General features: G+C 42.0%; 1 protein-coding gene across 1 annotated transcript in view; it reads right to left on the bottom strand.

The window, feature by feature from the left end:
- LOC141146079 (fibrocystin-L-like) overlaps window positions 1-12,750 on the bottom strand; it is a 491,542-nt gene that overhangs the window by 108,327 nt on the left and 370,465 nt on the right. The window contains exons 55-56 of the mRNA XM_073632839.1: window positions 5,042-5,201; window positions 1,385-1,559 (exon numbers count right to left, since the gene is read on the bottom strand). Coding sequence (XP_073488940.1) covers window positions 1,385-1,559; window positions 5,042-5,201 — 335 coding nt within the window. The remainder of the gene's footprint in view (window positions 1-1,384; window positions 1,560-5,041; window positions 5,202-12,750) is intronic.

The following is a 12,750-nucleotide window of genomic DNA, read 5'->3' as shown; positions in this document are numbered from 1 at the left end:
AGCAATTATGTAACTATGTAACAGAATGTGTAAAATTGGAACCTCTACTGTATTTTGTTTATCAGTGTGTGGTCTGAGATGAGCTCAGGTAACATAAAAAGTATCTTTTTTTGTATTCTGTAAATTGTTAGTGAAAGATTCACCAGACATGAGTACAACTATGGGGTGTTGCGTGTACATACAGTATTTTAGCCAAAATACAAACTATTACCTCCTGATTTTAAGAGTATTTTTAGGGAGATGCCATCAAGATGCCCGCCAACCCACCTGCTTAAAGAGGTACTAAATGCTATTACATTTTTTTTAAAGTATTGAACTATTAGCAAAACCTTTTATTTTTTAATTTTGGATAGACTAAGGGAGGGTTATATCCCCTGTCAGATTTGTTTTTGCCATTTGTGTCCTGTTGCACAGATTTCCCTTTGCTTATTCTCCCATAGCCAAACAGGAGAAGAAATGCCAACAAACTAAGGAATTCCTAGTGTCCCCATTGGAAGAGTTTTTCTTTTACTTTAACTTTCAAATATAATGGTAAACAGGACAAAAAAAGAAGGTGAATCCGGGGACACAGGCATCAATCAAAACTGACAAACATTCTAATTCCACTCCACGCTATCCAAAACTAAGAAAAAAAGTTATTCCTTTAGTTATACTTTAATCATACTCCCTGCAGGTATATGCTATAATGTGCTAGCATGCATTGCATACTAGCACATTATGACAAACTTACCTCTAATAATGTTCCCTCCAGCACCCTGTCTTCCTACCAGGTTCTGGCTCTTTAGCAGCTTGAATGGCCTGGCCATGATGACGTCACTCTCACGCACTCACCACAGCACAAGGAGGATCCTGTAAATTTGGTCTGAGCTGCGCAACTGTAGCTTAGGTCACATTTTACATTTCGACAGACTGGGAGAGGAATTTATGATAAAAGAGAGCACTAGGTTCTGTTCTGTTAAAAAAACCCATACTGTCGGCCGTTAAAAAAAAAAAAAAAAAAATGTGTGTGTATGAGTGTAGCTACAACTGATTTGCCTTTTTTTTTGTACTTTTTTTTTTTTTTTTACCAAAAGCAACATACTAAGAGTCACCTGATTGTGGTCCGTGACCAAGGTTGGGTAAGCCATAAAATGTGTCAGGTTTTTTACAAAGTTAAAACCTCTGTGAGGTTTTTATTGCACTATGAGTTTAGGAGATTGTTGTGAGGGGCAATCTAAAATTTTTACAATTGACAATGGAATGGAAATAGAGATGGAAACTCTCAATTGTACTGTAAACAGCACCTTTTCCTTTTCTATAGAATAAATAAAATGTAAACAAGAATGACATGCTCCTGTGCTATTTATATAAAGGGCATTTTGTTTTTGTTTGCACTCATACTTACTCATACTTTGAAGGTGTCGGTGCTTTGGTAGAAGGAGGAGGAGGAGGAGGAGGAGGAGGGGGGATGCAGTTTTTGAAGTAGCACTGATAGACCAGCAAGTTCAAATTTGTGTTAGACAAAGCTGTATCCAGCATTCCTGCCACTGCACGTCTGCGGATCTTGCGTTTTCCAGACACTACAAAAATAATGTTATTGTTTAAACATAAAGTACTATTATTAAAAAAACCCCAAATAAGTATATAATTAATAAAAAAGATTACAACCAGAGCTGCAAAACCCTATTAAATGAAAATAAATATACTAAATTGTGCTGTAAAGTTACCATTATCTTGTGTTACTAGCTGTGACACTTTCGGTGTAATCACCTCACCCCAAAAATATATTGTTAATCTTATATACTGAAGTGCAACACTCTCAACAGTTAAAAAAAAATAAAGTCCAATCTAAAACAAACAAAATGTATTGAAAATAATCCAGCACCCAATGCCTCTACTGACAAATGATCAAGCTTCTTGCGTGAATAATGTATCAAACTTCTTGAGACAAATAATCCACCACCAGCTGTAATGCCTGCTCACCTCCAGCTGTATAGTAAAACACCTTTCAATAGACCTACTGAGGAAGCCCATAAGGAGGGCGCAACGCATCTAGGAGGGAGGAGCCGAGTATGTGCCGTCATGCTACCACCACAGAGTCTAAAGTGGTGTGCTGGCTGTTGAGACTACATACAAGCGCATGTTGTTTAATTTCCTGTAAGTGTTTTTAAATGAGTGGGGGACAATAAAACTGGTTTATACGGAGCACATTAGTAATATTAAAAGGGGAGTCAAAACCCACAGTGTATCCAGGCATTTTAGAATGTGTCACCAACGAGACCCCAAATGCTTGAAGTTTTGGGGTATTGAGAAGGTCCCCAGACATTGGAGAGGAGGTCATTACATCCGTTAGCTGAGTCACAGAGATTCCTTTTGGATTTATGAGACCAAGGTGATGTCACCTGCAGGGATGAATGTTGACTTTGACCTCAATTGCTTTATTTCCAATAGATAGGTGGTATTTATATTCTGGATTTTTCATTTATGATTTGTATGAATTATTGTATCAATTCCTCCTGACCCCCTATGGGGGTCAGGAGTCACGTGTGATGTCACCCACGGCCATCTTGGTGGTTTATTTATATGTTTTATACGCTAGCACTCGGATCTGAGTGCGGTTAAATGTAAGTGTATTTCTGCATACTTATTTCTATCAATAAAATTAGACAGAGAGCACTAGATCGTTTCTCCCTCTGTTTTATATATGCTGTGGAGCTTCTCAAGTTTTTAACCAAGTGTGGATTTGAAGACAGTATCCAGAGTGTGTGTATATTGCCTGCTTTACCTGTGGTGGAGGAATCACTATCACTGGATATATCGTCTTACTCTTCACTGCATTGCACAGAATTATGAATTAAGATTTGTGCTGTTTTCACATGCACATAACTGGACTCTTTTAATTATTTTTATTCAGGAATTAATACGGACGTTTGTAGAATTGCGCTGCACTGTTTCCATTTCATATGTCCATTTGAGATATTATTTGGGTTGACCTTGAGTGCTAGCTTGCATTTCGCTTTTATTTTACTTTATGATTTTTATATGTCAGCGCTGAATATCCTTTCAACTTTCTTATACAGAGAACACTATGATGTTGCTTTTTTGTCCCATATGATATGCGGTGTGAAGGGATATTTTAGCTTGCTGTACACCATTTTAGCTATACACCCTTGTAAAACTGTGTATCCATTTTAGAATAAATATGTATACATGATGTTTATGAGAAGTTAAGTTTCATGTTTCTGTAAAACATTAGATTCCCCCGAAATTATGTGCTAGCCTTTTCCTGTTAGCCTTTTCCTGTTATTAGTTTCTATACGAGTTATTAGAGCGTCATATTGTTTTCTGCATGTACTCAGTAATGTTCTATTTTTGCTTGTTTTAGAATATCCTGTATGTCTGTATCTTTACCATATATTAATGTAAGAAGGGTTGGACCTTCGTTGTGATGTCATTTTGCTTATATAAGCTGAAGTCCGGAAATAAATCGTCAGATCACTCTGAGAACTGCATGTTTTGAGTGTGTGTCATAACTTCCTATCAGAGTGGTCTCCAGGCTTGTGGGTTTGAAGGAACACTCTAGGCAGAATATCATTTGAGGGTTCACTTGCCCGTAGACCACCCTACACCCCAACACAGTGGTGTTCGCAAAAGGAGGAAGAGTTGGGAGGAAAGGCCGAGTCTTAATATCTGGGGATTAGAGCGAGGAGGTGATTGTCTGGAGTATACAAAACTGGTTAGATTGATATTGTTATTGACACTCTTAACACTGTTGAGAGTGTTGTGCTTCACTATATAATATTAACTAAATAAGTATATGCCAAGTGTAAGCAAAATTAAAGCGTATTTCTACTTTTGCAGCCAAACTGAGATAACATTACAACTACTTTATATTTGTTACATGTTCCCAATAATGTAGTGTAACATAAAACATTAAAAATTGCTGCTTACCTTGTAAATTATTTTTTTACCTGCCTAACGTACCTAACTTTGTAATATTAGGAAGGGGGCTGTGAAGTAATGTTTAACATAATTAACCCTGTCTGTACTGTACTGACAGATCGTATTGTCATCTGTAAACTAGGCTTGAACACTGTCTTCTCCAAAAAAGGGTTAAATAGGTCATGGCTTGTGTTCTGCATTATTTGTTAATGCGCTTTAAAAAAAAAAAAAACTATCCCTCAAGTCTGCCCCTTATCTTCACATTGCCATTTATTTGAGGCAAGAAAAGCTGCCCACAGAGTCTGCTCGAAAGAAAGAACTAGGAAGGTAAGATCTACAGTATTTTTAAAAATAATATTTTTATGTATGCTGTGTGAATGGGAACACATATCAAACTTATCTGTAACCACCTCAATAAAGTCATGTTTTGGAGATCCATCATTTCATAGTGATCTGTGCTGTGAAATGTATTTAATGTATTATATGTGAATTCAAAGACTTTGAAATGATTTGCAGTTTTCTCATTTAACAGCTCATGCAGGTCAGCAGGAGAATGGATATGACCACTGTGGCTGCCTGCTTTGATGGCAACATTTTTCCACCACAGCTAAAGGCTCTGCTCTTCTCCATCTTATAGAGAAAAACTGGCCATACACTAGCAAATTCAAACACTAGCAAATTCAAACAAAAGTTCATACAAAAATTCATATGAACATTCAAATATTTTATACGAAAATTCTCATAACATTTGATGACTTGACAAATGTCATTCAAAAGTATTTCAAAATTTTGTTTTCTTTTTCATGTTCGATTTTGGAATGAATGGACTTTCCCCAACAAAAAATCACATACACTGATTGGAATTTGTGTAATCCCACTCCTTTGAATGTTATGGTCACTGCAGTAGAAAACGAATGTCAATTTGACCCCACTAACAATTAGGAAAGTCAGACAGGCTGTGTCAGGTAAGCACCGTATGGCCTAAGAAACAATTTGAAAGGAACAGTCATTTAAGGTTAACCAAAGTTAATAAACCTCATGCAGTGGTATCCTTGGAATTGCTCAGACGTGCTGGCAAAGCAGCTCTTTGGCAATCAATCTACTGTAAATGTGCACCTACCCAGGTAGGTCAGTGTAGTTGTGTTGTCATTGAAGTACCAGTCTCCATTAGTATTGTTATTGTAGGTCAGAAGCTCTGTGGACCCATTACGCACATCAATTATTTGAAACATATCTGGCTGCTGAGTTAGGTTGTGTGATATCATCACATAGTCCTCACTCTGTAAAAAATATAAAACGTATACATAAAATGTATTAATGGATGCAATATAGTGCTGCAATGAGGAACAATAGCTATGCTAAAACAACTAAAATCACACAAATGCAGAATTCTACAGTTTGAGTATGCTGTCTCTTAAGAAAACATCTATCCCTGGACTTCTGCAAGGGAGAAGACTCTCTTCTTTAACTCTGCTTGATTATTGGTTGTCTACTACCTTATGGCTGCATTATCTAGCTATCAGCTCATATACTAAAACGATAGACGGGTACTTTTTAACTTATTTAAAAAGTCTGCTGCGGCAAGTTTTCAAAAGTAGGAGCTGACAGTCCTTCCTGGTTACTTCTCTGGCCTAGTAAGAAAAGGTCAAAGATTTGAAGGGTCAGAAACTGTGTGCTATGGTTTTGAACTTTTTTCTGTGCCTAATCTTCCAATATGCTTGTATTAACCTCATTTTACAATAGGCCGGGCGGGAGCACTGTTATTCGGGGAGGATGCCATATGATGTCCTCTTAGGATCATGCCTCATGCATGCCCCACGGGCTGCACTCTGGTGTTTCCATGGGACACAGCCGATGGCAGATCACTGTACCGGCCCACTGACGGTACCATGTGATCGTTGTGGCCAATCACAGCAGATCACATGACATGCTTTGTTACATACCTTTCCTTGTGTACTATTGTGATGAGCTCTGTGATTGGTGACAATCATCACATGGTACAGACAGGGCCAATCACAGCCCATCTGTACCATGTGATCACAATAGTAAACACTAAATGAGTAGTTTTCATTCAGAAAAATGTGTTGCTTCCAACTGTAAAATGCAGATATAAGCAGTAGTGTGCAAAAAAAATCCTGGGAGGTCCCCCGAGTAGTACAGCGTAATGGTGAAGAAAATTAGTTTTTTTAAATGTCATTACCTTCCCAAAAAATTGTGACAAAAAAATTACAATTCAAAAAACTCGCCATGCCTCTTACTAAATAAATTGGACTGTCTACTTTACAAAAAGGGGTAATTTGAAGGATGTTTGTGCTGTCCCTGCATTTTCAGGCCTCAAGAAATGATAGGTCGCCAGTACATCGGGATTGATCGATTTTCAGACATATATCATAGTTTGTGGACTCTATAACTTTCCTCTATAACTTTCCTACAGACTTAATAATATACACTGATTTGCTCCCTCCACTGCCAATGCTGGTTTACTGCCCCCTTATACTCTGGAATGGTGGGTCTACAAGCCAAGATCGTGATCAACGGGTTGCCGACCCCAGGCATGTGCTTCATTGGCTTGAGGTCACGGGCCACATCAGAGGACTCTGCGGGCCATGGTTGAGCACCCCTGTCTTAAAACATACCAGTGATTTTCATTGTGTAGCACCCTCTAGTGTGTGCTACTAGTAGTGGCCGTGCAGGAAAAAACATAGCTGGCTCTAGGTTAGACCTGATTCATGTAATTGGGTCAGGGTTACTAGAGGCCAGAGCTGGATGACTCATCCTGACAGCTCTCTGGTGCCTCCCCCTGGTTTCTGGAATATTTATTATTTATTTTATTTTTATTTCAGGTACTTATATAGCGCAGCACTTTACATATACATTGTACATTCACATCAGTCCCTACCCTCAAGGAGCTTACAATCTAAGGTGAAGAATGTTCAAGAACTAGAGGGCAGAAGTGAGGAGATGCCTTGAATATTTAGGGGCCTTTGTCCAATCCCCAGGTTGGGGGCCTGGCAGGGAACCAAAGAAGCCCTTAAATAGACATGAGCCATGCCAATAAGGAGTTCAGGAAGAAGGGGAAGCAGTGCTGAGGGAGGCTGTTAGCTGGCCTGGAGGGATCCCACCACAGGAGGCAGTTGGAGGGATTCAGCCTGGAGAGGCAGCAGGAAGGAGCAAGCAGAGAAAGTGAGTAAATAAGCACAGTGCAGGGACAGACAAGTGGAGAGACTGCCAGCTGTAGCAGGTCTCTCTTGAAGACTGTAGTGTGCCAAGTCTTCATCTAACCTTGCCCTTTGAGATATCATGTGTGTGTGCCAGTTGGGCAGGACTGGGGAAGTGTGCCAGTCAGGAGGACTGGGGAAAGCAAGCAGCCAGGTGGGCTGGTATCTTCTGCAGTGGTAGAACTGGGCTCAGAGTCTACAGGGAGGCAGAAGGTGATGCGGTTCACTCCACATTATGCTACTTTATCCAGAAAGGAACATGATGTTCCTGGCCTGTAATGAGCTGGTGCTGAATTAACTAAAGAGACTATTAATTCCCCTGGAGTGAAGCAGCAAGAGCTGTACATAAGAACCAAGTGTGTGCAGGTGGAAGGAAGAAGAAGACCTTTGCAAATAGGGAGGAGGCTGTCCCCTTTTGTTCTTTGTTCTCTGTTTATTAACCCCTAATAAAACAACCAAAACAAGCAAAGGACTGTTTTCTGTATTTGAGTGCATAAAGATAATGCTGTGTGCCTTTCCATGCAGTAGTGGGGAACCCTAACTCAGCAGCTCTCAGAAGAGGTGTGCTACAATTGTAACAGAACATGAAAAGTATGGCAAACTCATAAAATGGAAGTAACTCACAAACTGCCTAGCTGATATCAGACTAAGGACATCTGTTCTAATGTTCTGAAGTTTATGCATGGACTATTTTCCACAGTTACATTGGTCCAGCGTGGACACATGTAAATATGTACCATACCTGGCTGATCCCTGTGGAAGCTGCAAATCACTGTAGTAGGCACCTCTATTACAGTGATCAACGCTATCTTTTGGGCCCCATGCCAAGGATTGTGCACTGTGAAAACAGGAGGTTGCTCATTCCTCATGGGCACCATTTAGAGAATATTTTGCATTTCCTTGATAGATACAAAACTATGACAGACCCAACAAGGACAGGGACTTTTGGAGGGGACTGCAGGGTGGCCTCTTGAATATGGGCCCTGGCTTTTAAGGGGAACACTACTCTTTGGGAGATGTGTGCCTGTGGGGACCCTTGGCGTTGTCTTGCTTCAGATTCAAGTCCATGTCCACCCAAAAGACAAAGTCTCTGGGAACTGGAGGACCCAAACACATATTTGGGGCCTCTATGCCCAAACCAGCAATGACTGCTTTAGACTGTGAGACTCAGAGCAGATATGATCAGCTCAGAGCAACCTGATATTGGGATCTCCTGCTGTAGTACTTTTATTAAGATGTTAAGTGTCTTTATGTTAAGTATGCCTCTCCTATTGTGTGCCTCCTAGGTGTGCATCCCCATTGTTAATTGAGTCACCTATTGTTTCTATCTGTCTGATCATCTGTTGGAGATGTGATTAATATTGTGACTACTTTACCTTGTTATGGAACCATTGTGGGATGTTATGTGTTTATGCTTAGAATGATGTGTAATGTACGTTGTATTCAGGGTTGTAGGCGCCAGACTGTCTGGGTGGCTAGTTGTTAATTAGTTCATGTTAATTAGATCACTGTCAGCTATTAGTTGCTAGATGTGGCTTAGCATTATGTGTATGTTGGCTGTTCCTTAGCTAGGTTAATTATATTCCTGTTTGCAGTTTGTGTTGTTAGGCTAATGTGATGAGGCCCTACCTGAAATAAACTGAATAAACAGTTCTAGTTTGCATTTAAGCTATTGTCGTCAAGTCTTGGGTGCTGCTGAGCTATTATACGTGGTTTCGTAGTCCAGACTGGCAGAAGCTATATCGTGACAGAGGCACCCAAGCTGGGTGCTGGATGGTTCCGTTACATTTCAAAACAATCCCTGATTGGACAAGGTGGAGAGTTCGGGTGGTGACATCACAATCTCTACCTCATATAATCAAGGAATGCTTTTTACATGCATACTTACATTGGTCCTAACTGGACCAATGTAACTATGGAAAACAGTCCATGCCTAAACGTCAGTGTTTAAATAACATACCTTTTTCAAGACACACCCTAGTAAGACATCACGCAAATCTGCAAGAGTGTGGAGAAATTCTTAAAAGGGCACCTGTCAGAAACAGAGCCTGCCATTTCTAACTTATTTTATAAAAGGGAAAGATTTAGGGGTAGGTCAGGTAGTGATCTGGACCTCGCTCCCTGACCAGCTTGGCACAATTCATGACTAAAGGTATCATTGATCTGTAGCAGTTTTCAATGGCCAAAATTAGAGAGACTCTGGAGTTTAGCAACATCACAACAGGAATTCCGTTAACACTTCAGTATTGGGACTAGGTTCTTACTTTGCTATAAAGCGTCATTCTAAAAATACAATGCTCTATTCAAGGTTATGCTATATTACCTCTTTACAACACTTTAAGGTCTCATTCACACTGACAATGAAATACATGCATTTCTATGTACTTATAGGACATTTACAAATGTGTATAAATTTGTGTAATGGACTTAAATGGTATAATTCACACTGTGGGGGTCATTTACTATAGCACCACGGCGCTAATTTGTGGCAATTTAGCGCGAATTAGCGCTAATATTGCTAATTCGCGCTAAAACGGTATTCACTATAGCCCTGGTGAGAAAATTCTCCCAAAATCGAATTTACTATAGCTCCCTGAATCTAAATAGTGCCCAAACCCTTACTCTGCTAAAACCTAGAGAATTGCACATGGAAATAATGTTTAGAACATGATATAATTGTCTAAATGGTACTGAAATATGCAGTATATTATTTAACCACTTAAGGACCGCCTAACGCCGATTTACGTCGGCAAAGCGGCACGGGCAGGCAAAATCACGTACATGTACGTGATTTGCCTCCCGCGGGTGGGGGGTCCGATCGGACCCCCCCCCCGGTGCCCGAGGCGGTCCCGTTCTGTTCCCCGGTGATCCGAGATGAGGGGGAGGCCATCCGTTCGTGGCCCCCCCCTCGCGATCGCCGCCGGCCAATGGGAACATTCCTTTGCTGCTGTATGCTAAACAGCAGCAAAGGAAATGATGTCATCTCCCCTCGGCTCGGTAGTTTCCGTTCCAGCGCCGAGGGGAGAAGACATCAATGTGAGTGCACAACACACTACACACACAGTAGAACATGCCAGGCATACAAAACACCCCGATCCCCCCCCCGATCGCCCCCCGATCCCCCCCCAATCACCCCCCCTGTCACAAACTGACACCAGCAGGTTTTTTTTTTTTTTTTTTTCTGATTACTGCATAGTGTCAGTTTGTGACAGTTACAGTGTTGGGACAGTTAGTATTACCCCCCTTTAGGTCTAGGGTACCCCCCTAACCCCCCATAATAAAGTTTTAACCCCTTGATCACCCCCTGTCACCAGTGTCACTAAGCAATCATTTCTCTGATCGCTGTATTAGTGTCACTGGTGACCCTAGTTAAGGACGTAAATAATTAGGTTCGCCGTCAGCGTTTTATAGCGTCAGGGACCCCCATATACTATCTAATAAATGTTTTAACCCCTTGATTGCCCCCTAGTTAACCCTTTCACCACTGATCACCGTATAAACGTTACGGTTGACGCTGGTTAGTTCGTTTATTTTTTATAGTGTCAGGGCACCCGCCGTTTATTACCGAATAAAGGTTTAGCCCCCTGATCGCCCGGCGGTGATATGCGTCGCCCCAGGCAGCGTCAGATTAGCGCCAGTACCGCTAACACCCACGCACGCAGCATGCGCCTCCCTTAGTGGTATAGTATCTGATCGGATCAATATCTGATCCGATCAGATCTATACTAGCGTCCCCAGCAGTTTAGGGTTCCCAAAAACGCAGTGTTAGCGGGATCAGCCCAGATACCCGCTAGCACCTGCGTTTTGCCCCTCCGCCCGGCTCACCCAAGTGCAGTATCGATCGATCGCTGTCACTTACAAAACACTAAACGCATAACTGCAGCGTTCGCAGAGTCAGGCCTGATCCCTGCGATCGCTAACAGTTTTTTTGGTAGCATTTTGGTGAACTGGCAAGCAAGCACCAGGCAGTGTCAGGTTAGCGCCAGTAGCGCTAACACCCATGCACGCACCGTACACCTCCCTTAGTGGTATAGTATCTGATCGGATCAATATCTGATCCGATCAGATCTATACTAGCGTCCCCAGCAGTTTAGGGTTCCCAAAAACGCAGTGTTAGCGGGATCAGCCCAGATACCTGCTAGCACCTGCGTTTTGCCCCTCCGCCCGGCCCGGCCCACCCAAGTGCAGTATCGATCGATCACTGTCCCTTACAAAACACTAAACGCATAACTGCAGCGTTCGGAGAGTCAGGCCTGATCCCTGCGATCGCTAACAGTTTTTTTGGTAGCGTTTTGGTGAACTGGCAAGCACCAGCCCCAGGCAGCGTCAGGTTAGCGCCAGTACCGCTAACACCCACGCACGCAGCATACACCTCCCTTAGTGGTATAGTATCTGAACGGATCAATATCTGATCCGATCAGATCTATACTAGCGTCCCCAGCAGTTTAGGGTTCCCAAAAACGCAGTGTTAGCGCGATCAGCCCAGATACCTGCTAGCACCTGCGTTTTGCCCCTCCGCCCGGCCCAGCCCAGCCCACCCAAGTGCAGTATCGATCGATCACTGACACTTACAAAACACTAAAACGCATAACTGCAGCGTTCACAGAGTCAGGCCTTGATCCCTGCGATTGCTAACAGTTTTTTTGGTAGCGTTTTGGTGAACTGGCAAGCACCAGTGGCCTAGTACACCCCGGTCGTAGTCAAACCAGCGCTGCAGCAACACTTGGTGACGTAGCCAGTCCCATAAGTGCAGTTCAAGCTGGTGAGGTGGCAAGCACAAGTAGTGTCCCGCTGCCACCAAAAAGACAAACACAGGCCCGTCGTGCCCATAATGCCCTTCCTGCTGCATTCGCCAATCCTAATTGGGAACCCACCGCTTCTGCAGCGCCCGTACTTCCCCCATTCACATCCCCAACCAAATGCAGTCGGCTGCATGAGAGGCATTTTCTTTATGTCCTCCCGAGTACCCCTACCCAGCGAACCGCCCAAAAAAGATGTTGTGTCTGCAGCAAGCGCGGATATAGGCGTGACACCCGCTATTATTGTCCCTCCTGTCCTGACAATCCTGGTCTTTGCATTGGTGAATGTTTTGAACGCTACCATTCACTAGTTGAGTATTAGCGTAGGGTACAGCATTCCACAGACTAGGCACACTTTCACAGGGTCTCCCAAGATGCCATCGCATTTTGTGAGACCTGAACCTGGAACCAGTTACAGTTACAAAAGTTAGTTACAAAAAAAGTATCAAAAAAAAAATATATATATAAAATAAAAAAAATAGTTGTCGTTTTATTGTTCTCTCTCTCTCTATTCTCTCTCTATTGTTCTGCTCTTTTTTACTGTATTCTATTCTGCAATGTTTTATTGTTATTATGTTTTATCATGTTTGCTTTTCAGGTATGCAATTTTTTATACTTTACCGTTTACTGTGCTTTATTGTTAACCATTTTTTTGTCTTCAGGTACGCCATTCACGACTTTGAGTGGTTATACCAGAATGATGCCTGCAGATTTAGGTATCATCTTGGTATCATTCTTTTCAGCCAGCGGTCGGCTTTCATGTAAAAGCAATCCTAGCGGCTAATTAGCCTCTAGACTGCTTTTACAAGCCG

This window comes from Aquarana catesbeiana, linkage group LG05 (assembly GCF_042186555.1).
Source record: "Aquarana catesbeiana isolate 2022-GZ linkage group LG05, ASM4218655v1, whole genome shotgun sequence".
Lineage (NCBI taxonomy): Eukaryota > Metazoa > Chordata > Amphibia > Anura > Ranidae > Aquarana > Aquarana catesbeiana.
This window is presented reverse-complemented; position numbering and strand designations above follow the sequence as displayed.